At 37.5% G+C, this 24,105-nt stretch overlaps 1 protein-coding gene across 1 annotated transcript in view; it reads right to left on the reverse strand.

Moving 5' to 3' along the window:
- GPC6 (glypican 6) overlaps positions 1-24,105 on the reverse strand; it is a 498,670-nt gene that overhangs the window by 178,445 nt on the left and 296,120 nt on the right. Inside the window, exon 4 of the mRNA XM_033513812.1 lies at positions 19,594-19,759. Coding sequence (XP_033369703.1) covers positions 19,594-19,759 — 166 coding nt within the window. The remainder of the gene's footprint in view (positions 1-19,593; positions 19,760-24,105) is intronic.

Here is a 24,105-nt window from a genome sequence, read left to right on the forward strand (position 1 = left end):
ATTACAGTCCTCCTTGTGCTCACTCTTATCTCAGAACTGTGCTACAGTTCAACATTCTGGTAACAGAAGACCTCATGCTTATTTAGGAGGTAACACAGAACACTGTAAAATAAAATATCTAATTAGGAAACTCTGTAGTTAATGTGATATTACTGCAATTTAAATGGCTATAGCATCATACCAGTTATACAAAAAGCTTTTAAAGACACTGTATGGCTAAATGAAACCTTGGAATGTTAAAATTTTTCCTATTAAAAATCAGGCTGAAATCGTGGCTTTAAAAAGTGAAGAGAAAATATGCTAATAGTAGGGGGGTAAAAAAGGGCATCATTATAGGCTAGGTCATTCCTCCAGAACATGGGAAATCCCCATTTCCTGCTTAACCATCTCTGAAGAGATTGTTAATTTGACTGCTCAGGAGTGCACATTGTCTACTTTGACAAGAAATTGTGCTTTATCCTTCTTGGGTAAGTTTCATTGAAAATGGTGTTTCCTCACGGGCACAGACTCTTGTCATTGTGTTCTGGTTCTCCCTAATATCTATGTAAAGAACAACTCAGTTATTTAAAGCATACCTATGAGGAAATAACATTTCATTACCCAAAATAGTAATAATATGGAAGATAGAGAGGACTTCTAAGTTATAACCTTTAATTATAGTTTTCATTTTCTGTTCCTTTAGCAACGCCTTCACTCAATTTTGCTGTCAGCACCAATCATCCAAACCTGCTATTAGGGTTCTGAATTCCCTACTAAAACACCTCAAAAATACAAGGAAAAAGGATTGTCTGTAGTTCTGAGGTGGGCTGAAGCTGCATTTCACAGAGCTTTCTGCCCTGTTGACCTGTATTCACAACTACTTTGCTATTTTTTCATGACTACAATGAAATGAAAATATATTAAAAATGGCATTAATTTCAGGACCCAGATTAAAGCTGACCTTGTGTAATAAGCTGACACATTTACTGCAAGAAACCACACAGACTTTGAGTGTGCATCATATTTCACCATTCCTTCTGTCTAATACCTTTTTATTATCTGCTTCTTTTTTCTTTTCATTTTGTTACTGTTATTCATGCAAGAGCCTTCTTAAAGGGACATTTTTGCCATCTCAGGCATTTTTCCTACATATCACTGCTTAGCAGCCCACTGTTCTAAATTCCATAAGAAAATGTTTTTTGGTATCATTTGCCATTATTTTAATTACAGTTTTTCTTACCTATTTATTTATTTTTTTCAGTTCATAAACATAGTTAGGCCTTTGACATTTTCATTAAAATTTTTAAAGTATTTTTTTCCATAACATGTAGGAGGATGTAGAACACATCATATTTGCATCTTCCAGTACAGTGAGAAGTCTTTAATGATCACTTGAAAATTAAAATAAAACAAAATCACAATTTCTTCATATTTGAGCATGAAACAATACAAATGACAGAAATGCAAAAGCAGAAATTTATACATAACTAATTTTCTCCTTTTGAAAAGGAAACTTGTGAACTAGTTATCTAACAATTATTAAAACTAGAACAATAAAGTGGTACGTATAACAAACATTTAAAGTATTTGACAGTTTATTTTCTCTAAGGAGATGCATGTTTTTTTTAACTATAGTGCTAATGAATGACTAACAGCAAACCTTTAAGATGGAGCAGCAGGTAAGAGCTTTTACTGCCTGGTAGTAAAAGGCTGGAAGGTCATCACACAGCTTTCACTTTGGCCCTACCATACCTTTGATGGTGATGCAAGGGGGCAATAAGCCAAGACAATTCAATCACACTGAAAACAAAACTGATTTAAAGAAAACAAAAAAACCAAAACCAAACAGAAAATAAAAAAGTGACAGGCATGATTATTTTATGCTTGGACAATGGTCCTGTTCAGAACCTTATCAGCATCCAAGTGTGTGCAAAGGAATCAGTTCAAATATGCAGCCATGTGGGGTCAAAGGGATGGAGAAGAAATAAATTACAAGACACTTTTTCAGCAGTGGTGACCACACTCATCTCATGTAAAGTTAAGATTTGCATTTCTACTCGAGTTTTCTACTTCTTGAGTGGATGCTGCTCTGGCTGAGAATTTCAAACAACCTTTCCCCTCATGGTTAATTTTCTACCAGGTTAGTAGGCTGAAGGAAACTTAGGAAGCAGGTCAGCAGAATGGAAGGAGGAAGAGCACATGGCTGGGAGCGAGTTCTCTGATTTTGACAGCATAGAGCTCTTAGACTGGCTCATCAGGACCCTTCACCTTAAGGATGTTACTTCAAGATGCACCTAAAGATCTACTGATGAAATTAAGATTTCCACTTCTTGTCCTGAATGATTTCTTTCTGCCATAAATTGATATAGTGGCATATGAGTTACATCAGACAGCTGAGGCCTATCTCGGTTGAAAGCTAGTTTTTTGGCTGGATTAGCTTCCTGCTGGTCCTGGTCTTAGTCAGCTCTCCCCAGGCTGGCTGCCCCACTGCTGCTGGAAAAGGCATGGCAGAAACTCATGGCAGGGACAGAAATGTGACTGACCTGTTCATGGCAGCTGCCCATAGTTTCATCTCTCTGTAGCATCAAACTAATCTCTTAAATTATAACCTAGCTGATACTTGAATTGACATCCGTGGCCTAGGGAGCTCTTTTTCTCTCCCTGACACTCTCCTCCCTGCAGCCCATTGCCACCTGTCCCTGCTCTGTGTTGGCAGAGCTGTTTGTTACTGTGGAGGATCTCATGATCAGGGCACCGTGATGGCGCAGTGGTGCAAACACAGCTGGCTGCTGTGTGGCCACTGACTCAGCTGGCTTAAGTAGGGTGGCTGCCAAATGTGAAAGCATGATCAGACAGTGACTGCCCAACGTAGCTTGCTCACACACTGCCTTCACAGGACTAGGAGTGTTTTCTGTCACACCTTCCCACTCGGTGCCAGACCATATGCTCAGCAGAGAACATGGCACCGACCCCAATCGCCCTTCCTGAACATGAGTAGTAACAGCAGTGGCAGCTCCTTGTTCCTTCACCCAGCAGGACTCACAGATGGAGGCTTTCAGGCTCTCCTTGTCTCCTCTGAGGGAGCTCAGCTGTTAGTTTACAGGTATTGTGTTAATTCCTGAGTATAAGGTGACTGGGCTATGACTACACCTCATCCTAGTGAATCCCTGAGGAGGGAGATTGTGAGGAAAAATGATTAAAAGTTTTAAAGTAAAAATCCAGGGGAGTTTTGGTTATAAATGAGGATAACAAATACAAAGCATTGAGTGCACAGAACATTATTATTTTATTATTTTTTGATGTCTCCTAGCTCACCACACATCTCTTCCCTTGCCATGGTGCCAGAACCCACTGGGTCACAGAGACAAACCAGAGAACAAACTTGGTTAAGTACACTTATTGAAAAAGTAGAAAAGAAAGTATATGTTGTTTTACAGAGATCAGCTCTCTGGCCTTCAGTGCTGGCACTGCAACTCAGGAGAGTGCAGGGTAAGACTGGTGGTCATTACTGTTTTATGAAGCAGCATCATTAGGTCAGCTAATAAAGAAGTCACACTTCAGGCAACATTAAGAATTTTGCATAAAAAGCACGTAAAAACACACATCTACTCCAGTGCTTGGGTGCAACCTTCATTGGTCAGCAGCTGCTCAGACCCCATAAGATCTGTAGTGTTTGCTTCCTACGCTCTTTTGGATCACTGCTACAGATATCATGTACACAGTGAGTTTCTGCACAGAAGTAATTCAGGTGTCTCATGTGAGAGCTTCCTAAAGGCAAAATTACCCACAGTGATTAGAAAGTTCAGATAGTCATGATAATTTCTCTGAGTGCACATGGAAATCCAAAAATTATGACCTTAAAAAATAGGAATTGAATAAGCCTTTTGTGATTGAATGTAGAGACAGAGTCTGAATCATTCTGGGAATTTTGAGATTCCTTAGTAGCAGTTTATGAGAACATAAACCCTAAACTGTGATATTTAATCTCTTTTCAGGTTTATACTTGAAGGAATTGATATTGGAAATCAAATGCATAAAGATTGTTATTCAATATCTCTTCCTGCTGTGTGTTTCTTTCCTTTAAAAAGTCAGTCTCTGTAGCAAGAGGGAAGATGGTATTCTGCTTGGAAATATCCATTCCAGCTTTACAGATAATAGATGTGGCTGGGCCATCAGTGAACTCAGGTTACAGGACCCACTTGGGAGCTCAGGGAAATATGGATAGCAAGCTTAGGCTCAAATCTGTGCCATCATTTTATGGTAGCCAGTACATAAACCAGATTTCAGTACCTAAACTAAATAAAACTCAACTTGCACCTTAATTACAGTAAAAACATGTGGCAAAGCATCCTATTGGTGTCTGTGTTTACTGTTCTTTTAGCAAGAAAGCTGGTTTTGATGTGGCCTGAATTTTCAACCCATGCAAACTCCTCATTCCCAGCAAGCTTTTTTGGGAATTGACATGTGTTGATAAAACAAGGTGCCATCCTCACTTAGACAAACAATCTTCCACTTGATGTTCAAATAGAAGGAAGGGATGTGTGGGTCATCATGACATTCTCAAGTGACAGAAATTCACCCTACAATTTGCTGCAATAGTTAGAAAATATTTTGTTTTAATCCAAACACTCGGTCTTATCATCCAGATGACTCCATGAATGGTGTGAAAATTTTCTAGTTTACACATTAGAAAAACAGGAAAACAGAAAAAACAGTTGTTTTACTGGCCAGTTGTCAATTAAAGAAAAAAACCACATTATTCCTAAAAGCCTTGTTTTTTCATCCATCTCCATTTCTTTAACTCACTAGGAGGTGACACATAGTACTTGCAGTGTTGATTTGTTCTTTCTTTCAAACAATAGTTTTGTAGAAAGATGTTTTGGTTGGGATGGTGCCCATGCATATTTTTGGCACTTCTCTAAAAGTTATGAAGGCATTTGCTCCATTTCCCCCAAATAAACAAACTAGAGCTGCTATTATTCAAGCATCAGCTTGCTGTCTCTGCTGAAATACAGCTTTTTAACATAAGGACATTTTAACATTTTTAAAATTTTGTTATTTTTAATGTTATGTAACATGCTTCTGGGAGCTCACTCAGCTCTTATACCCTTTCATTCTCTAAATGAGAAGTATAAATTAAATACATCCATGTATATAAGGTGGAATAAGCTCATAATAAAGCTCAACTCTGCACCTTTTCTCCTACCTTTCATAAACATTACATAAATTATCCAATTTATTCTTGAATGAGGTTACCTATAATTGTTTGAATTTGGTGAGCTTGTTTAAATGCTTCAGAGAAATATTCAGTCATCCAATAGAAATCAAACAAAATAATTTTTCTGTCTTATCTCTATCTATTTAAATTAGAAGAACCTGAACTAAAGCTTTGAGTAGCTATGGAATTCAGACTCGAAGGAATTTCAATACCTACCCACTTTCCATTGAAAATATTGATATTTCATAACTAACCCATTTGCCTTGAATCCTAACTGTTCTGCAAGGTGTTCTATGGCAATATAATAGTTATTTATTCTATTAATTTCAATAGAAATTCAGTATAAAGTAATGAAAAGCAAAAACTGCACATCCAGTAACTACTAATTCAATACCATTTTTAGTTTTTATTTTACACTTTATATTTTTACAAGGATTGAAAAGCAATTTGGTCTACAGGAGAAGCTAATTAGTTTTTTCATATTCGTATTAGGGATCTTCAATGCTTGGAATAATACCTTTATGCCTGAAGGTCTTTCAGTATACCCTGAGAAATACTCTTAACTGGAGGGAAATTTTTCATAAAATCTACCCTCTTCCCCTCAAAAAATCCTCTCCTGAAACACAGTAAATCAGAGATCTGAGCATCTTTTGTCTCTTTTATAACAGCTCAGCATGTACGTGTAGGATATATTGAGATTAAGTTTCCAAGAAGAAGATGTCAGCAAATAAACTGAACTGTGTTTATAAATAACACATGAGATAAACTAAGATAATTTTAGATGGAACTATTTATTTAGTGTGGGATTCCCAGATCTCTCAAACTTGGGTACAGATTTATGGAGAGGCATTCAAAAATTTGAACAAGAAAGACTTCTGATAACACAAAGGTTTTGTGACCAACTTAAAAGCTGAAAGATCTATTAGCCTTCCTCATAAATGCTTATTATTTTGATGAATAACAAATACAATGTTTTTCAGTTTAAACATTTGCTTCAGAAGTCCACAGAGGTGAAACTGACAACAAAATAGAATGATTTTAGAAAAATAAGCAATGAATTGTGGCAAGTAGAAACACATTTCCTACAATGCTGATTAAGTTATACTACAAGAATCCTGTGTGCACCATGCCTTGCATATTTATTTAGAACACTAAAAAAGCTAAGAGGTAAACAAAACTAGAAAAAAAACAAACCCACAAACAACACCACCATGAAACTGCAAATACTGGCATCAGCTGGAAAGGACTGCATTCTTGTCACTGAAGACTAAAGCCACAAGACTACACAATTTGGACCATTTGGACAAATAAGACAAGAAAACTAAATGAAAAGAAAATTCAGTGTCAAATACTTTGGAAAAAGCTATTTGTAACCTGTTGCTTCTCTCTGAGATGTTTATTCTCTGAAGAGTGCAAGTTACATTGATTTGATGGCTTCTTTCCCTGCAAAGAGCAGCTGTCCATTGGCTGGGCCCTGTAGCCTTGGACAGGCAACAAGGCAGGTTGGAAGAAAAATATCTCCACATCAACTCTGTCTGCACTCATGCTTGGGTGTAACATTGCCAGATTTCAAACAAATGTGAATCCAACTTGAAACATTATACAAGACTACCCTTACCCTATGTGTTGGACTTTATTCAGTAACTCTACTTTAAAATTCGTGGCCTATATAACCAGATATTCTAACTATCAAATGTCTTTTTGTAAGGGGAGAGAATTCTTCCACATCTTGAAACTGACAGACTTGATGAGGAGCTTGGAGATGTTTTTGCCCCAAGGAAAAATACTACTTGCTCTAGCAAATTATTTGCATCAGTTAAAGTTCTGCCACACTGTCCTTCCTGATTTTGACCTGAGTAATTTATAATCCTTTTATTGTGTTTTTATAGAAAATTTTAATCAGAATGGAAGTTCCAGAGCCTTCTTAAAGTGACTTGCATTTTACCATAATTTTGCTTATTTTTAATTTTTAATATATTAATTTTTACTTATACTCTTCAAAATACTTATCAGTTGGACAGCTGGGCTCTGTATGTATTTTTCAAGTAGTTCCATTTGAAAAAAACCCCACCAAATATACACTTATATCAATGAAAGTTTGAAAGATATTGTAAGAATATATTAATAGTATATGGAGAAGAAAATCAAACTAAATATTATGAGATGCCTCAAAGCTGTCTAGTAATTTGAAAGTGATTCATCTAGGTTAAGTAAACATGCTAAAATAAGAAAATTGATCATTAATATCTGGGATAGAAGATTCCTGTGTTACTGAAGTGTGGTTTTAGCCATGAGTGTAACTTGGAGAAGCCATCTCTTATTACTTCCCTGGAAATATTTTCAGACAGAAAGTCTCCCAGGAAAAAGTAGAAAGGAAACAGAAATATTTCATTTTCTAATTTTTATGAAAAGCTAACTGAATAGTAAATGCAGTACAAAGAAGAAAACTTGATTTAAAGCATGTTGTCAGCACTGCAGATATCGGCAAAATTTCAACTGACAAAATATTCATGGATTAATTTTTAGTTTGTCATAAGAAATAGATAAATCCCTTCTTTTGAGTGTACAAATGAAACACAAATCACAAACTGTAGCTATGTGTGGCTAGAACCATCAGTCCTGTTCCCACAGTAGAGAAAGACTATATCCTGCTCATTTCCTTCTTTTCATCAATATACAAAAATAAGGAAGTTGAAGTATAACTAAAGGCCAGTGGATCTGATCCTACATGTTTAATTAAAAGAGCTAAATCTACTGGAAGACTTTTTGTATCATTTCATTTGTGAAATCCAAGCTAGAATCTCGTGAGTACTCTATGTTTCATTGTCTCATGCCCAGGATAACTTCTTGCCCTTTTGGCACTGTCCATTTTCCATGGCCCACCATTTATTTTACTGATGGTTTTTATCTAATTCTACAGTTGAATTAAGTGCAAGATGCTGCTGTGACCTGTACAGTGAGTGCAAAGACTCACCTTCATCTCATTTTATAACATTACAGTGAGATGCATTGCTTAGTTGAAAAATTGGACTCTCTTCCGAGGTCAGCAACAAATATCCAGCAGAACCAAAACTGCATTCTTAATTTTTCAAGCTGCTATTTTCTCCTTCACAGTTAAGTGTATTTTAAGAGTTAACAAGACAAGACAGATAAAAAGGCTCTTTGCTGCTGCTGCAAATTGAAGTCTGATATTATGAAGGTGAGTTCCAACTGACATGGAAAGTTCTGGTGGCTAAATGAAAAATACATGTTATGGGAGTTTAAACTCCCATAGGTTAACTTGCAATATAAATGACATTAAGGGATGTTGAATGTTATATTACAGGGCAGGTGACACTGAATAACACAGAGAAATAAGAAATATAAGAGGAAATTTTTTCACATTACCTTCTAAGCACATTGCATTTTCCCAAATGCATCAGAACACTTTTAGATTCCACTTTTGCAAAATGCTCAATGATTTTTGGCCATACCAGCTCTGTCATAGCACTTTGTGTCAAACTAGTTCTCTTGACTTTAGAAATGGTAAGATATTCTGTTGATAAGGCATAAGCAATGGAGGGGGAAAAAAATTCTATGTTACTTCTATCATTTCCTACTTCTGGTAAAACATTCTTTACAAGAAAAAATGGAGGGCTGACATATTACAAGAAAGGAATGCATAGGACCCTTATCAGAAAGAAATAATTACTTCCTGAATCTTTCGTTTCACTAAAATTCTAATCTCTCTAATGGTTTCAAGTTTTTGCTCCACTAAATCTGGCATTGATAGGGGCTACTACCTAGGGATCTTTATCACAGTCTCTTTGCCAAGTTATGAGAAATTTATAGCTCAGCCAAACACTTCACCTTCTTCAATTAGCTTATCTTTAAAAAGTCTTTCCAAGACAAGTAAAGTGACTGAGTATAATCTATGCCCTTGTATAGCTATGTGGCTTCATTAGGAAAAAAACCAACACATTTTGTTTACATTAAGGAACATTTTATTTACATTAAGAATATTAGTCTTGTATTAATATTACATAGTCTAATATATATGTATGATATATATTTTACATATATATTATAACATGTAATATTAATACAAGATTATACATTTGAGCAGGTTTTGCCACATTGCTAATAATGTTTGGAGCTTTTGGCAGCATAGGATAATATTTGTATAGCTCAAAAAAGACCTGAATAAGCAGACAAAAAGTAAAGAAAATTCAATGATTTAGACTGAGAGTGTCTACACATTTGAATTCTTTTATTGAGTTGAGTTTTGGGTTGATTTTTCATCTTCAAGAAATGTAAAATTGAAACTTTCTTTGAAATTCAAGAACTAAAAAAGCATAAGTAACCAATACTAAGAAACCCCCAAACTTCTCATTAACAGAATCTGGCAGATTAGTTATAATCAAAAATCACTTTTTTTTTTTTTTGTGTGTGTGTGTGTTCATTTGCAGCACTGAGGTTTATTTGTAAGGAGAAATTAAGGCTGGTTGCCAACACTACTTTGTTTCTGTGTTTCAAAAAGAAATCTGTGATTCTAAATTGATAATATGCTACCTAAGACATTATCATAAACACATTATCCCTCATCAAGCAATGGCTCAAAATTATAGCACAAAGCAAATCAATGTCAGTTTTGCTCTGACATCATTGTGGCAAGGGATCACCTTTAATTGATATTGTATAATAAACTCAGAAAAGTGTTTTCAGATATAACCAAGTGTTTTGATAGTTACTTGTAGAACAAATTTGCTCCATTACATTTATCTCTCCATTACATTTTCCCAAATAAAGGAGACATAATTTGATGTTTGTTTCTAATATGAAGTTTAGAGAATCTGATATAGTTAGTAAATCAATTTCTCAGAAAAAAACCCCACATCATTCAAGATATTACATAGTTTCGAGTTTATTTCAGCATATGAAAACTGTTTCTTATTTATGCAGTTTTCTAAAATGGATGCAGGTTCCAAGATAAAATACTTTAAACGTATAAAATGGTGTCATGGTGCAACCAATACTTTCCTCAGACATATGGTTTTAAATGCAGCAGAATACAAGCAGAAACAAAATGAAAAAAAAATGGACAGAGTGATAAATTTTATTTCAACTAAGACTGAAGTAAAACTGCCAGTACTCCTTTGGGCAACATTCCAATTATTGCACAATTATTTTTTCCCTTAAAAATAGGGGTGTTTGCCAAACATAGAATTCCGATTATCTCAAGTTTATCAATACTGACCAAGTCAAATGATGATTTAACTGAAGATATGTTATAAGATATAATTTTCACCCTTCCTAGTGTAATACAGCATTTCCTCAATTAAGCACAGCCAAAGTGGTAAGGTCAAACCAATTCAAATGATATTTAGTCCCATCTGCTTTGGGTAAAATGAAACTCACATGGTCTTCATTTGGATTTGTAATCCTTAATAAAAAACAAAAACCCAAAAGCAGAACTGCATGGAGGTAGCTCTGTCAGGTAACTGAACTGTAAAAGCATGGCCAAGTTCTCAGTTGGGGTGTGTGCTTCATTCACAGTCATATGCCAGAGAGACCTGCTGCCACAAATCCCACAAACCAGAAGGGAAAGCAGATCAGGTAAGAGGCACAATATTCTCCAGCTGGTCCCTCGCCTGTGAAACAGGGAGATCAGTGAAGGGCCTGAGGGATATCCCAACAGGTAAACAGGGATTCAGCCCTACATAAATGCAATTAATTGAGACATCAAATCCTCCACTGAAGAGAAAACTCTTTTGAGGTGCTAATATACATGGTAACCTAGGACAGAAATAGCAGCACTGTTTACTGCTCCCCTGGAAGCAAGGCGTCCTTGGAGGAGGCATAGTTATGGAATTGGAAAAGTACAAAATAATAGTCCCAGAACCACAGAGTATTTGAGCAATAAATAATTAACATATTTCCTGTTTCTAGAGATAACTTATGTAACATCCCTGGCTTAATTCATAGCATTTTAAGGGCAGTGGCAAAACAGCTTCCCCAGCACTTCCCCTGAATCTAAACAGTGAGAAATTTGCTGCTCTCTGCAACTTTCAAACTGTACTCATGTGTACTAGACAGACATTTTCCTTTGATGTGAAATAATATGAAGGAGTTGGAGATGAGGAATGAAAATGGAACTAAAAAGTCATCATTTGGGTCCAACGGTTTCATTATAAAATCTTTTAAACTTTTAAACTTTTTGACAATGCTGATCAGTCTTGCTATTTTCAAAAGAAGCTGCAGCATCTAAGTGCTGCAGTCAACATAGGGCCTGCTGAGAATGCTGAATATGTGACTCTCATATCACTTCAAGCTTTGAGAAGCTTTTTCCTGCATATGGAGAAATCATACCATTCAAGAGAATTGCATTCGCACGCCAAAGGCAGAATTCTAGAATGGCTTAATTTGATCCTGTATTTGTAGCTGTCATACAACATGATCATGGGTGATGGGCACTAATATCTTTTGTTCCTTAAAGAGAATGGCATAGTTAATCTCCATAGGTGATTTCCTCAAGACATGTCAAAGCTCCCAGACATTTGTCAAAGCTCACATTTGCATTTCCAGAAACCCACAGTCCCTCTTTAGGAGCTGCAGTCTTCGGGAGTCCCTCTGAGTGAAGCCACTAGCACCCTTCCAGGATGTACCCCCAAGTAACAAGCTGTCAATGGTGTCACTGGCAAGATCAGGCCAGATGAGTCCCAGCTCTTTTGATCCAGTAACAGGAGCACAATCCCCATAGTCCTACAGGAGGGAATCTCTTTCTTCAGTGACACATCCTATAGCATACATACAGTGCAACAGATGCTGTGAGTTACTCATAAGAAACTGTATTGCCCCAGGGGGAGCACAGAGATTTGGCAGGGTAAATTGAATTTAAGCAGCAGGCAAGTGCTGGTGCTATTTGCATTCTGCTGGGAGTCCCACATCTTCAGAGAGCTTCTTGCAGGCTGAATTCATTTCCATCTGAGGAATTACACACCCAGGTTGCCTATCCTTTATACTTCTGAGGTAAGAAAAACAGTGGGAAATAACAAATATTGTTCCCTTCTTCTACACATTATTTATGTTACTGAATGGTGATGTCCCCTTCATTTCAGCGGTGCTCTTATGTACTCTAAACCATCAGATCTTGGCCTTATATTTAAATTGCAGGCAGTAATTACTCTATTTCTGGAAAACAAGAGGGAAATACAGGATCATGGAAGTTCCTGCCTACCAGAGAATTTAAAAATTATAGTACCATAATCTTTCAATTAGGTATTGTCAAGTTGAATTCACTTTTCATTTGTACAATTACATATCTTTGACCTGAACTGACATAACTGTTAACAGATGTTAAGTATATGTTTTTAATAGCACTGCAAATTCCTTCGTGTTGCTACCTATGCACTATGGAGACTAATGGGCCTGAAGCACATAAAAAAGATTAGATTTACATCTGCAAATCCTGTCCTCAACCTCTGAGCAACCAGATTTGCAGTTGTATCACATATCAGACTACTCTACTCATTTTCCCTTGTTTTTGTAAAAATAAGCTAAAGTAGGGAAAAATAATTCTGAACTAGGGATTCCATTTTTTTCTTATATAATCACAATGTGGTCTCACACGCTTACAGCCATCCACCAAACCCTGACACTTCAACTAAGGGAATAGATATCGGTGTGTAATAGCTACTATAGTCTGTACAGAGAAGAGACTTAAAGAAACTATTACTTGTGCAAACTCTGGAGGCACTAAAGTTGTTTTAAGAAGTAAGTAGAAAAGATGAAAGGCATTAGGTTAAGATAATTTTCCCTGTTTTCATTCTGATGGTTGGCAAAGATGGTTTTACTTGAGGTGTCATGATGACTTTGGCTCAGGAAGAAAGCAAGAAACGATGATTTTAGCCTAAAATTTTAAATAGTTTTAAAGCATAGAACAATTGAAAATAAGACTTTATATTCTGGGTTTGAATTTTAAGCTGTCTTGACCATTAATTCGATCAGTTTTTATATCAGCACAAGATGCAAATTATGAACTTTTAGTGTGTGTATTCAAGTGTCTATTCTATGCTCATCAAACCAAAATGGATGAATTTCTACCAGAAATTCTGAATTTGGAGTAATGGCGCCCCAGGGCTGCAGGAATCTTTTGCAGTGCCTCTCCATGGAAGAAATAATAGAACTTATTTTTTCTCCCAGAGTCTTTGTGAAAGGTTAACATATAAAAAATAGCACAGTATACTTTCATATAATGATTAAGGAGGAGGGTGGTAGAGAGAAGATATTCAAGTTCCTGGTAACTAAAGTTGCTAAAAACTCTGATTTAGCTCTTACTTACCATGATTAAGCCAGAAGAAGACTTTTGCCTACTGACAAACTGACAGCATTTGCTCTGTACTATACAAAGGTAAATAAAAGAGATAGATGGAGCAGATTCTCCTGGAATCTATGTTGAAACACATGGAAAACAATGAGGTCATTGGTGGCAGCCAGTATTGCTTTATGAAGGGGAAATCATGCCTGACAGACTGGCAACCTTCCATGATGAGGCTACAGCATTGGTGGGTAGAGCAGAGCACCTGACATCATCTACATGGACTCATGCAAAAGGTGTGGCACTGTCCTGGGTGACATCCTTGTCTCCAAACTGGAGACATGGGTCTCGTGGATGGACCACTCGGTGGAAAAAGAACTGTCTGGGTGGCTGGACGCAGAGTTGTGGTCAATACCTCATTGTCCACGTGGAGCCCAGTGGTGAGTGGTGACCCTCAGGGGTCAATACTGGGGCTGATACCGTTCAATTTCTTTGCTGGTGATAGGGACACTGGGATTGAGTCCCTCCCCCAGCAAGTTTGCTGATGATGCTAAGCCTGTGTGTGTGACAGTGCCAAGCTTGCAGCAGTGTGGTGTGGTCAGCATGCTGGAGGGAAGAACTGTGCTACCTGGGGGTTCAGAGGGGCCTTGACAAGCTTGAGAAGTGGGTCTGTGTGAACTTCACGGAATTCAGCAAGGCCAAGCACCAGGTTCTGCAGCTGGATCCTGGCAGTTCCTGGCACACCTACAGGTCAGCTGGACAGGAGGTTGACAGCAGCCCAGCAGAGAAGTGCTGGTTGATAAAAACCTCAGCATGAGCCACCGGAACCCTGGGCTGCACCCAAAGCAGCCTGGCCAGCACAGCAGGGGAAGGGATTCTGCCCCTTCACTCTGCTCTTCTGAGACCCCACCTGGAGTGCTGCCTCCAGCTCTGGTGTCCCCAGCATAAGGACATGGAAAGGTTGGAGCAAATCCAGAGGACCACAAAGTTCATAAGAAGACTGGAGTGCCTTCCCTACAAGGACCGACTGAGTAAATTAGGGCTGTTCAGCTTGGAGAAGGTTGCTTTGGGACCCATAAAAATCACAAGAAAATAGTAAAGGATTACTATTAGTATTATAGACTCATTTTTCTCTGAACCAAAGTGAATCATAATGACACAGTTATTCTTTTAATAAGCCATTAAAAAAGTCAAATCAGGGTGGCCTCTTGAAGCATTAAAAGGAAAACGTTTATCTTTGTGCTTACACAAGGACCAGAGAAGCACAGAGACCCGAGGACTTTTGTAAGCAGCAAATGAAACTGATTGCATATTTTCATGACTGAAACTTTGACTAGGAGTAAGTAGTTAAGGTTTTGTTGGGCAGTTTTTCTGAAAATTATTGGGTTGCTCTAAGTGAGACCTGCATGGTATTCTCTGTCTCAGGAGAACTCCAAAGGTGCCTGAGCCATACTGATAGGAAGAAGAAAGGGATTCTTAAAGCACAAGAAGAGGAAAGTTAATTAGCAATGCAGAGCTGTTGTAATGGCAATAAGAAAAATAATTTTAACACTGGAAGGAAAATCTTTTTCTGAAGCCTTACAGATACGATTTTCTCCTCTGGTGAAGCCTGGCAGGATGGTGGCAGTAAGAGGTGTCTGGCTCTCAGCTTTGAAGGCCTGGAATCCTGCAGTGTGAATACACTGCACACTGATCTGCCTTACTACACAGCAGAGCTTGTCAAATATCGAATACACTCAGAGCAAAGCCACTTGCTCTCCACTCTAAGCAGAAGGGTGGCTTTGGACATGAACTCTTGGCTCCTTTTCACAGACAGGCATGCAATCTCTGCTACTGCACAACTTCTGAAGTGTCTTCCAGTATCTCCTGCCTACTAAAACATGGGGGTAAGGTCGAGGTGAGTCAGATTTATCATTGAATAATTTGTAGAAAAAAAGAGATGTTCCATTTCTGCTATTATAAATAGCCATGCAGTGTCAAACCTCCATGTATTGCATTTGAAACACTACTACACAGGCATTATACTTTGTCACTAAGTACAGCAACAAAGCATTTATCAATTACCCTAGATTACCACAAAAAAAAGCTCAGATACAGTAATTGTGATGATTAAAACAACTACCTGGATTTTTACTCTTCTGTTGTGCTGAATTACTTATATAAGGATTGTAATATTTGGCCCACAATCTTGATAGATTTTTAGGTTTCATCTGTTTTTTTTTTTTTTTTCTCAAGACATAAGAAATTTAATGCTAATTGTGAAAGAAATCCTCTAAAAAACAAATGGGTTATGGACACTTTGCCATCCTGAACCTGGGATTAAGGCAGCTGTCAGAACGAGATGCACTTGCTTCCATGGAAATAATCTTTTTACAGCTGTTGATTCTGAAGCTCAGTGAGGTTACCAAGTGAACATGTGGAGTCCACTGAGGTGGGCACATTCCTCAGCTGACACTCCTGCTTGAGAAAAGAGCAGTTGAAGGGAAATAAATGACCAATTATAGGGAAAGCTAAGGTTAAGGAAAGTCAAAGAATCTCCAGATAGGAACAGGGACTTAAATACAGGTTAGTAAGAGAAAGAGGAGTAACAGTATTGCTAAAATTGAATGTCATTCCCTGAGATACAGGGGCTTTAAATTTTTGTTAGTGGGTAATTTTATCCATCTCTTCTGTTTCTGTGACAGAATGAACAGTGGGATGCCTGATTCTTATTGCTGTTAATTGGTATTCTCTCCATGGAGAGAAGCGTAATTTTGACTATATCTGTTGGGCCATGAGACAGAGAAAATCCCCTTTTCCCCACTCCACAGAATCAGTCAGCTCCTCCCTGAGGCAATCTTCCTCAGCAGCACAGTTCCTCTGCTCATGCTTTTTTATCTTGCATTTGCTAATTTTGCTTGAGATGGGTGCAGAGGAGATTATGATGGGTAACTGACAGGCAAAACATCAGAAGCAAGCTTTGCAAAATACACATTTTCAAAGTCAGTGTGACGGGTTTACTTTTAAATACCTCTTAAATATTTTATATAGATACCTGGAAGGAGCATTTTTTCATTACAGTTTTATAATTATAATATGATATTAAAGACTGTCTTTTTTTCTCAGGCAAAATTCTGAGTTGCGGATGATCTGTCTGAACGAGATGTGTTACCTTTGGTTTTTATCACACCATAATAAAGGCAACAAAATACAAAAAGCCTATAATGAAACATTACACAAAAAGGACACAGACTTTAAGGTGACAAAACCAGGAAATATATAATAAGCCATGTGTCATGCTTCTGCAGCTGTTTCATCTCTTACCAATTTTCACAGTCTATAAAATCTTGGAAAGCACCAGATGTTTAGGGGAAGTTGTCCCACTCTCCCTAGCTTTGAAAGTAGAGGCAAGATTTATTAATGCCATATATATGTGATTTCAGTCCTGACTTCTATATTTATAAAGTAGGTGAAACATGCAACACATCTTGTTGTCAAACAGCCCATTTACTTTCCTCTGCTCCTCCTCACGTGCAGATCTTGTCTGCTGCTGGACCACTGCTGTTACTCCAGAACAGTATCAGGACATGCAGTCCAAAGCACAGGATTTATTTAGTTACTGACAAACATATCTGAGAGTTTTCTCCTAGTACCGACTTCTGTCAAAACAACCTTGAAATGCTCAGATTATGAACTAAGCCAAACTATTTTGCAATGCACAGATTATGAGCTAAGCAAAACTATCGTGTGTATGAATATGCACTAACATTTGGGATTCCTGCCTAGGCAGAGACTGTTAATGCACAAAATTATCTTTATTTTTTTTTCTGCTAGTGCATGGTTCCTAGTACTGGAACAGGGATAAAAACTGCTCATGCATAATTTCCAATCTTTCATAGCTCAGCGGTGCTGTAAAATGCTACTGCTCGTTTTAATTCAGCGAGTAGAAGTTTTGTTGTGTTTACCACTAAGGGAATTGCATGTGTTATTAGAAAGCCACTGACAGCTGTCAGAGACAGAGACAACTTGCCTCATTTCAGTCTTTCATAAAGGAAGGACCCTCATCTTCAGCAAAGCTGTCAGAGGCCTGAAAAATGGGATAAAACAGAATACCTTTTCCAAACACATGAAAATCTCTCTATCTCCTCTATTTTCTTCTCCATAAAGTTACAGAGGGAAAGTTGCATAGATACAACAAGTTGTATAGCTGTAGTTAGAAGAAAGAGGAAATATGATTTGATGTATTTGTACTGTATATTGTCTTGTCATCACTGACCTGCAGGGATAATTGCACAGTAGCCTGCCTGACATGGTATTTAATAAATTAACACTATGTTTTAACATAACATACAAGCTTTCATGCAGTTTTTATTTTCTGTGAGCAAGAACAATCAAAATCAGAGTGATTTTGATGAAGGCAAGGGCTTTGCAGGAAAGACTCTGAAAGTCTGAATCTGTAAGCATTTCCACACTTTCCAGCACGTCTCACCGTGCCCAGGACTCTCACAGAATTTAAAGCACCAGAAAAGGAAATCTTCTCTTAACATCTCAAACCTTAAATTCCAGCTTTTGATTTAAACAGATGCTTGCCTTAATAAAAACTCCGTTGTTTATTTTAGTTCAAATGTTTGTTTGTTTTCTTAAAAGCCTACATTATTTTTTTGATCAGAATTAGTGACATTTCAGCACTTGCTTATTATTCAATGTCAAGGAAAGTAGCTTATGTAGTGTCCTTAAAAGGGTAGAATTGTTTTCCCATCAGCTCCTACTTAGCTTTCTGATGATCAGATTCTCCTTTTTACTCCAGTAATCCCATGGGTATCCCTCCATACAGCACTGTTTCTGATGTCAACTCCTTTAACCAGTATAGGAGACTGGGAAGGCAAGTGTATCTGCATCATTTGTTTAATATTGTTGTTTGCATGCTATTTTTATAGCATGCTCAATGCTCGTTTTCACTTTTCATACTCTGATTCATTTTTCATCCTGTTTTCTTCTTCCCATCCATCTTGCACTGCTGAGTAAAGCAAAAATCCATGAATGAGTCAGAGTCAAATTTTCAAAGTCACTTTGGTCAGTGGGGTTTGAAATTAAGCCGAATAAGATTGCTTATGTTTTATCTTTCCAAAAACAGAAAATAAATTTCCTTTCTTCAGCTGCAATAAAGAAAGTTTTATCCCATTTTTTTCCAGCTGCATTTATTTTTCTGAAATCCAGTCTAGACTATGACACTCATTAGTGTCTAGGCTAACTAGCTGTTCCATTCCTTCCATATTATCATCAGCCTTGTCTAAGTGTCATCCTATCCTATCACCAAAAGCAACTTAAAAGTAATATTTTTTGTTATATGTTACTCTTCTGAGAGGTTGTTTTTTTTTTTTTTGGGTTGTGGATTTTCTTGGCATTTATTTTTTGTTGTTTTTTTGTTTTGCTTTGTTTTGCTACAGGACAGCTGAATGGCTCTTTAAGGGACATTTCTTTCTTTTTTTATTCTTAGTTTATTTGAGTGAAGAATTATGCGAATAAACTGTGGGAGCAGTTTTCCTTAAATATATATTCTATGTTCCATTCTAACATTAGGTTGCATGTTTGGTACTTCCTATTCAGTACACTGGAAGGGAGACATTAGCATATTTTAATCAAGAATGAGGAATTAATTATTTCTCATATATGTAAATTTTAAAGCTTTTTGACTATGTACCACCAGAATTAAGCGCAGCAGCTGTTTTGATTTACGTTGACTGGATGTTATACAATGTTATTATCTTCTCAGCTTGCAAGAGCCTAGTTTTCAGTTGTAATACATACTATTTCTGCCATGTTAGGCTTGTTATCAAATCCTGAACCAAATCTTTCTCAGCATTTCCCATAGCATGTAATAATTCAGCTCAAGAGCTGTAACACCACACCATTCCTCTGGAAATGTGAAATGTGACTGGCTTAGGGCAGGGAGAGAGAAGCCATTTCTTACTGCAAGCCAAGAAGTTCAATTAGAAAGTGAGCTGCATCTGCAGTTGCTTCATTCCAAATACTGACCAACAGTGTCTTCTAACCTCACAGAACCCTGCGGTGATTTGATATCACCAGTGTTTCCTTCCGCTAATATTTAAACTCTTCTTACCTATGAACAGATTCCACTCAGTATCCAAATCAGCCTGATTTGCCAGGCAGCCCTTCATTACATTGAGGCAATAGTTGTTGCAAGGTTTCACAGTGGGAAGTCCTCTGCAGTAAGGGCAGTACAACATCTTCATTAACGCCCGGATGCACCCTGGGGTGGGACTGACCTGCAGAGTTTAAGGCAGGGAAAGAAAAAGAAAAAGGAGGAAATCAATCTCCTGTTCTGTGAATTTCGGGATGGCTGAGATTATGTCTCTCAAAGTGCAGAAGGGGCAATTTGTGAAAAGAGCTCAGCCCTTAATAACACCCTCCTGTAAAACTAATCGATTCCTGCCAATTATCTTCATTTAGCACAGCAGTGACTTTCAGGAATGCAAAAATCAACACTCCCCTACTGATAGCAGTGCTTGCCTCCCCAGCCCTCCCACACAAAATCTCCTGGAAAAGCGAAGGAAAAACATCCAGGGAATCAACTGGGTAGTAACTGACTGATCCTAGCGTGGAGGATCCTGAGGAGACTTCTCACTCTTCCTATGCAAGCTAGAAATGTCAGTCACACCAGCACTGGATTAAAATCTCCTCTTTATTAAAGTGCAGTAAATCCAGGATAATCTTGATGGTTTCTATAAATTTATTCAGAACTATATGATGACAAAGGGATATCATTCGGTTTTCAGACAAAAACACCCTTCTTTCTTCTCAGACAAATTCATAAAGAGATCAGACAGTTTGTTTGGGGTTTTTATTTATTTTTTTTATATGCTTTCAACATCTCAAGTGACAAAAAGCATTATAGACAATAGTGCACACTAGGTACTACCCAGATTAGCATCTTGCCATGGTGCAGTGGAGCACAAGTATCTCATGGTGAAGTGACAATCTAGAGCAATGACAAAGAGCTGCAGGTTCCTCAGTGATTTCAAAACTCCTGGGCAGGAGATTGCAAAGCAGTGGCACTCTTTTCACTCAACTTGTTGGTTTATGAATAAATGCAACACCACTGATATGAATTTGAAGGGATTAAACTATTTTTCCATAATCATGTTAACTTGGGCTGAAAGCATGAATCTAACTTTGCACTGTAGTGGTACAGGCTAAACTGATTGATGTTTGTATTTATCAGCATTGTACTAAAATTGTGTTTCTTTTTTCCCTGGAATTTGTTTCTCCCTTTTTGATGTTAAATCATTGATTTTTAGAGAACTATACAGAAAATAGTCTTTACACAGGACATTTTTAAATTAAAATGGTTCTGAGATATAGCACATGCTTCTGAATATGCTCAGAAGGGATTTTTGCTTTAGTTTCCTAGGGAAATGTACTTTACTAGCAGAACACTGATGGTATGTGTGAAGGTATATTTATCCATCCTTTACCAATAGCTTTTGAACCATCAGCCAGTTTCAATCAAATTTAACTGAGTACTTCAGGTCTCAGTACATTAAGATCCTACATGTTTTTTTTCTTTTAAATAGACAGCTGGGAGAAAAAGAGGAGAGAGGCTCTATTATTGCCTTTACTGAGGAAAAGGGTGAAACATGAGGTCAGTTCCTCATAGATATCAAAGAATCCACATTGAAAATGATGCTGTGAATGACCCGTTGGTTAGAAAAAGCACAAGGGGAAACTTCCACCTTATTGAACAGCAGAAAATCCAAATTCAAAAAAGGTGGACTTTATTATTTTCACTACTTAGAACTACTTTTTAGAGTCATTTATCCAACTACTGTATACCTCCAAACCTAGAACAGGTCAATTTTTACAAAGAGACTAGAACCAAATATGAAAGTAAGCAGAATACATATATTTACAGTCAACAACAGAATCTTCAAATTTACATTGAAATTGCTGCTCAAAGCCAGATATATATACATACTTCCATCTGTGGGTACTGAGAGTTTTATCAGCTAGGTTCTTTTCATGCTTAAAGTTATGCTGCTTCCCAGTTCCTGTAGTCTTGTCAATGCCTGGTTATCAGCACCTAGCTGACCCCTAAATTCAGCTGGAATCCACATGGATGTTTTCCCATCTGCATCTTCCCAAATCCACTTCGGTACTTATGCTGACATATACATATAAGATCTTGATCTTACTCAAAAACTTCTTGCCAATCTAATTCTTGAAAAGATATCTAAAAGAGAGAAGACAGTCCCTGTCTTTATATATTACCTTTCTTATATTGTCTGTATATAAAGCAAATACCATCCATATTTATGTGAGCCTCATTTTATTACAAGAGCAATCTGAGAGGAAACTAGCTATCATGCTTCACTCTGCCAGAAACCCATATCATGTCCCAGATCTGCTAGGACAGGACCTTAAAGACCAGTTAGAGTATCTATTTACACAGGCCCTGTGAATCTTGAATTCTCGTCACATTACACAACTGATTTAACAGAGTATTTCTGCTCACACTCCACTGTGAAGTAGCCAGGATAGCTTCCAACCACTCAAAAAGAATGGGCAGGACCCAGGTGTCTCATATCTTGTCTGAGTGTCTTAATATCTCTCATGCAACTTGGTGGAATCATTAACAGCATTTTACAAGAAAGAAAGGTGCTCTGCTTGTATAAGGAGTGAAGTAATATGTTTTTTTAAGAGAAGAAGCCAAGAGGTGGGGTTCAAGCAAAGAGCAGATGTAGAAGGTTTCTACAGAAGCCACTGTCATATAATTTCTATCTGCATCTGACTTATCTGCATCATCTTCTGCCACAGACTAACACAAGCAGATCCTTGCTGATCAAGCTGGATGTTGCAGAACTTGGTTTCAGAATATGCTACACTGGTGACACAAAATGCAAGCATAGATGAATTGCTGTGCCTGCTGGCTGACATTCATTTTGCCTACTGCTCGCACCTTCTGCTCCAAGCTGGCCACATCCCATACTACCACACTGTACTGGCACTGCGTCTCCTCTGGGCTCCACTTAGTGTCTGAGTGACTAAAATACACAATTATATTGTGTGGTTGTTTTTCAGCTCAAAGCGTTCGGAATAATAGGAGTCAGCAGTGCAGGCAATAGGAGTAAAAGGAAGTGAAATATAATGTGTATTTTGAAGTGAGGCTGGAGGTTTCATAGTGCTTAGACTATACTCTGCTTAGAGTTGAAAGAAGGGAGGGGGCCACAATAAGACAGATAGCTTCATGCAGATATCTGGAGGCAGTGTCTGTCCTGCCAAAAGTGTACTGCATGGAGAGACAGGTGGAGAGGTCCAAACCACATCTTTGAAGTGGGTTAACAATTAAACTGTGACCCAAGCAAGGGATGAGCCCTGTTCTCAATCCTGCTCCATATCCAGCTGTCACTTAGCAGTATTGATGTGCCTTTAGTTACCCAAACTGTGGCTCAGGGAAATATTACCAATAGTATGGCTAGTTTAGAAGTCTGAAGACTAAAAGTTAAATCCTGCATTACAGCAGTTAAGTGCCTTTCTGAACCTAGTCTTCAGTGAGCAGTCAGGTTTCACTTCTCAGCTTCAGCTGGCTTTTCTGCACCTTTATTTTCAAAAAATACAGTCAGGTCTTTTTCTTCCTTCAACAGCAGCTGAATTATCTTTCATGCAAAGAATAATCAAATTTTACTCTAATATTCTAAAATCTTGGTAAGAACCCAAATACAAAAAAAAAAAATCCAGCTTAGAGTGTGAATATTTCAGAAAGCTATGAACTCATGAAATCTGGAGATTATCACAGAAAGTTGATTTTCAATCACCTTTTTGCTGCTGAGTAATGAAATGCCTTTCAAAAGCACATTCCTCATTTCCATCTTAAAAAAAAATAAAATTCAGAGCCTCTTACACCTAAGTACTTTTCTCCAGACCAGCCAAAATGCAGATATTAATTTCATTCAGAGGTATTTGAAACCTCAAAAATCTTCGTTTCCTGAGGAGAGCTGTTCCTGAGCTCAGGAGTTTCAGTGTTTTTTCTGTAAGCAACATTTGTGTATGGGTACAGCTTGATTTTTTCCTGTCTTTTCAAACACATTGCAATTGGCTCTACGATAATTGTAGCAGAGAAATTTGCACAGACTTCAAAGTTTAGAAATAACTGGTTCATATGTAAATCATATAAATCAGTCAGATCACACTGAATGACATAACTGGGGAGACTGCTATAGAGGAGTCATTAATTATAGCATGCTGTCTCCCTGACTGGCTAGGACAGCTTCATTCCAGCATAAGCATGCATGGAATACAGCACATCAGAAAAGTGCCTTTCTGAGCTTTGATTGAGCCTAGTAGCTTCAGGACATGTTACATTACTGCATTTTGTAACACTTTCTGACAACTTCAGCTTTACCTAAATGCATGTTTTTGCATACATGCAAAACTCCCCAAAAGCAATATTCTTAAGGGCTTCATTACTGAACACTTGTTTTCCCCCTTCAGAAAGTCTAGGAGGAATATTACTTCATCTAGAAGACAGATTTTGCAATGGTGAACTTGCAAATATAAATAATAGAGGAGAGAACTTTGGGCAAAAGCCAGGAAATGTTACTTTCTTGTAACACTG

The sequence above is a fragment of the Parus major genome, chromosome 1 (genome assembly GCF_001522545.3).
Source record: "Parus major isolate Abel chromosome 1, Parus_major1.1, whole genome shotgun sequence".
Classification (NCBI taxonomy): Eukaryota; Metazoa; Chordata; class Aves; order Passeriformes; family Paridae; genus Parus; species Parus major.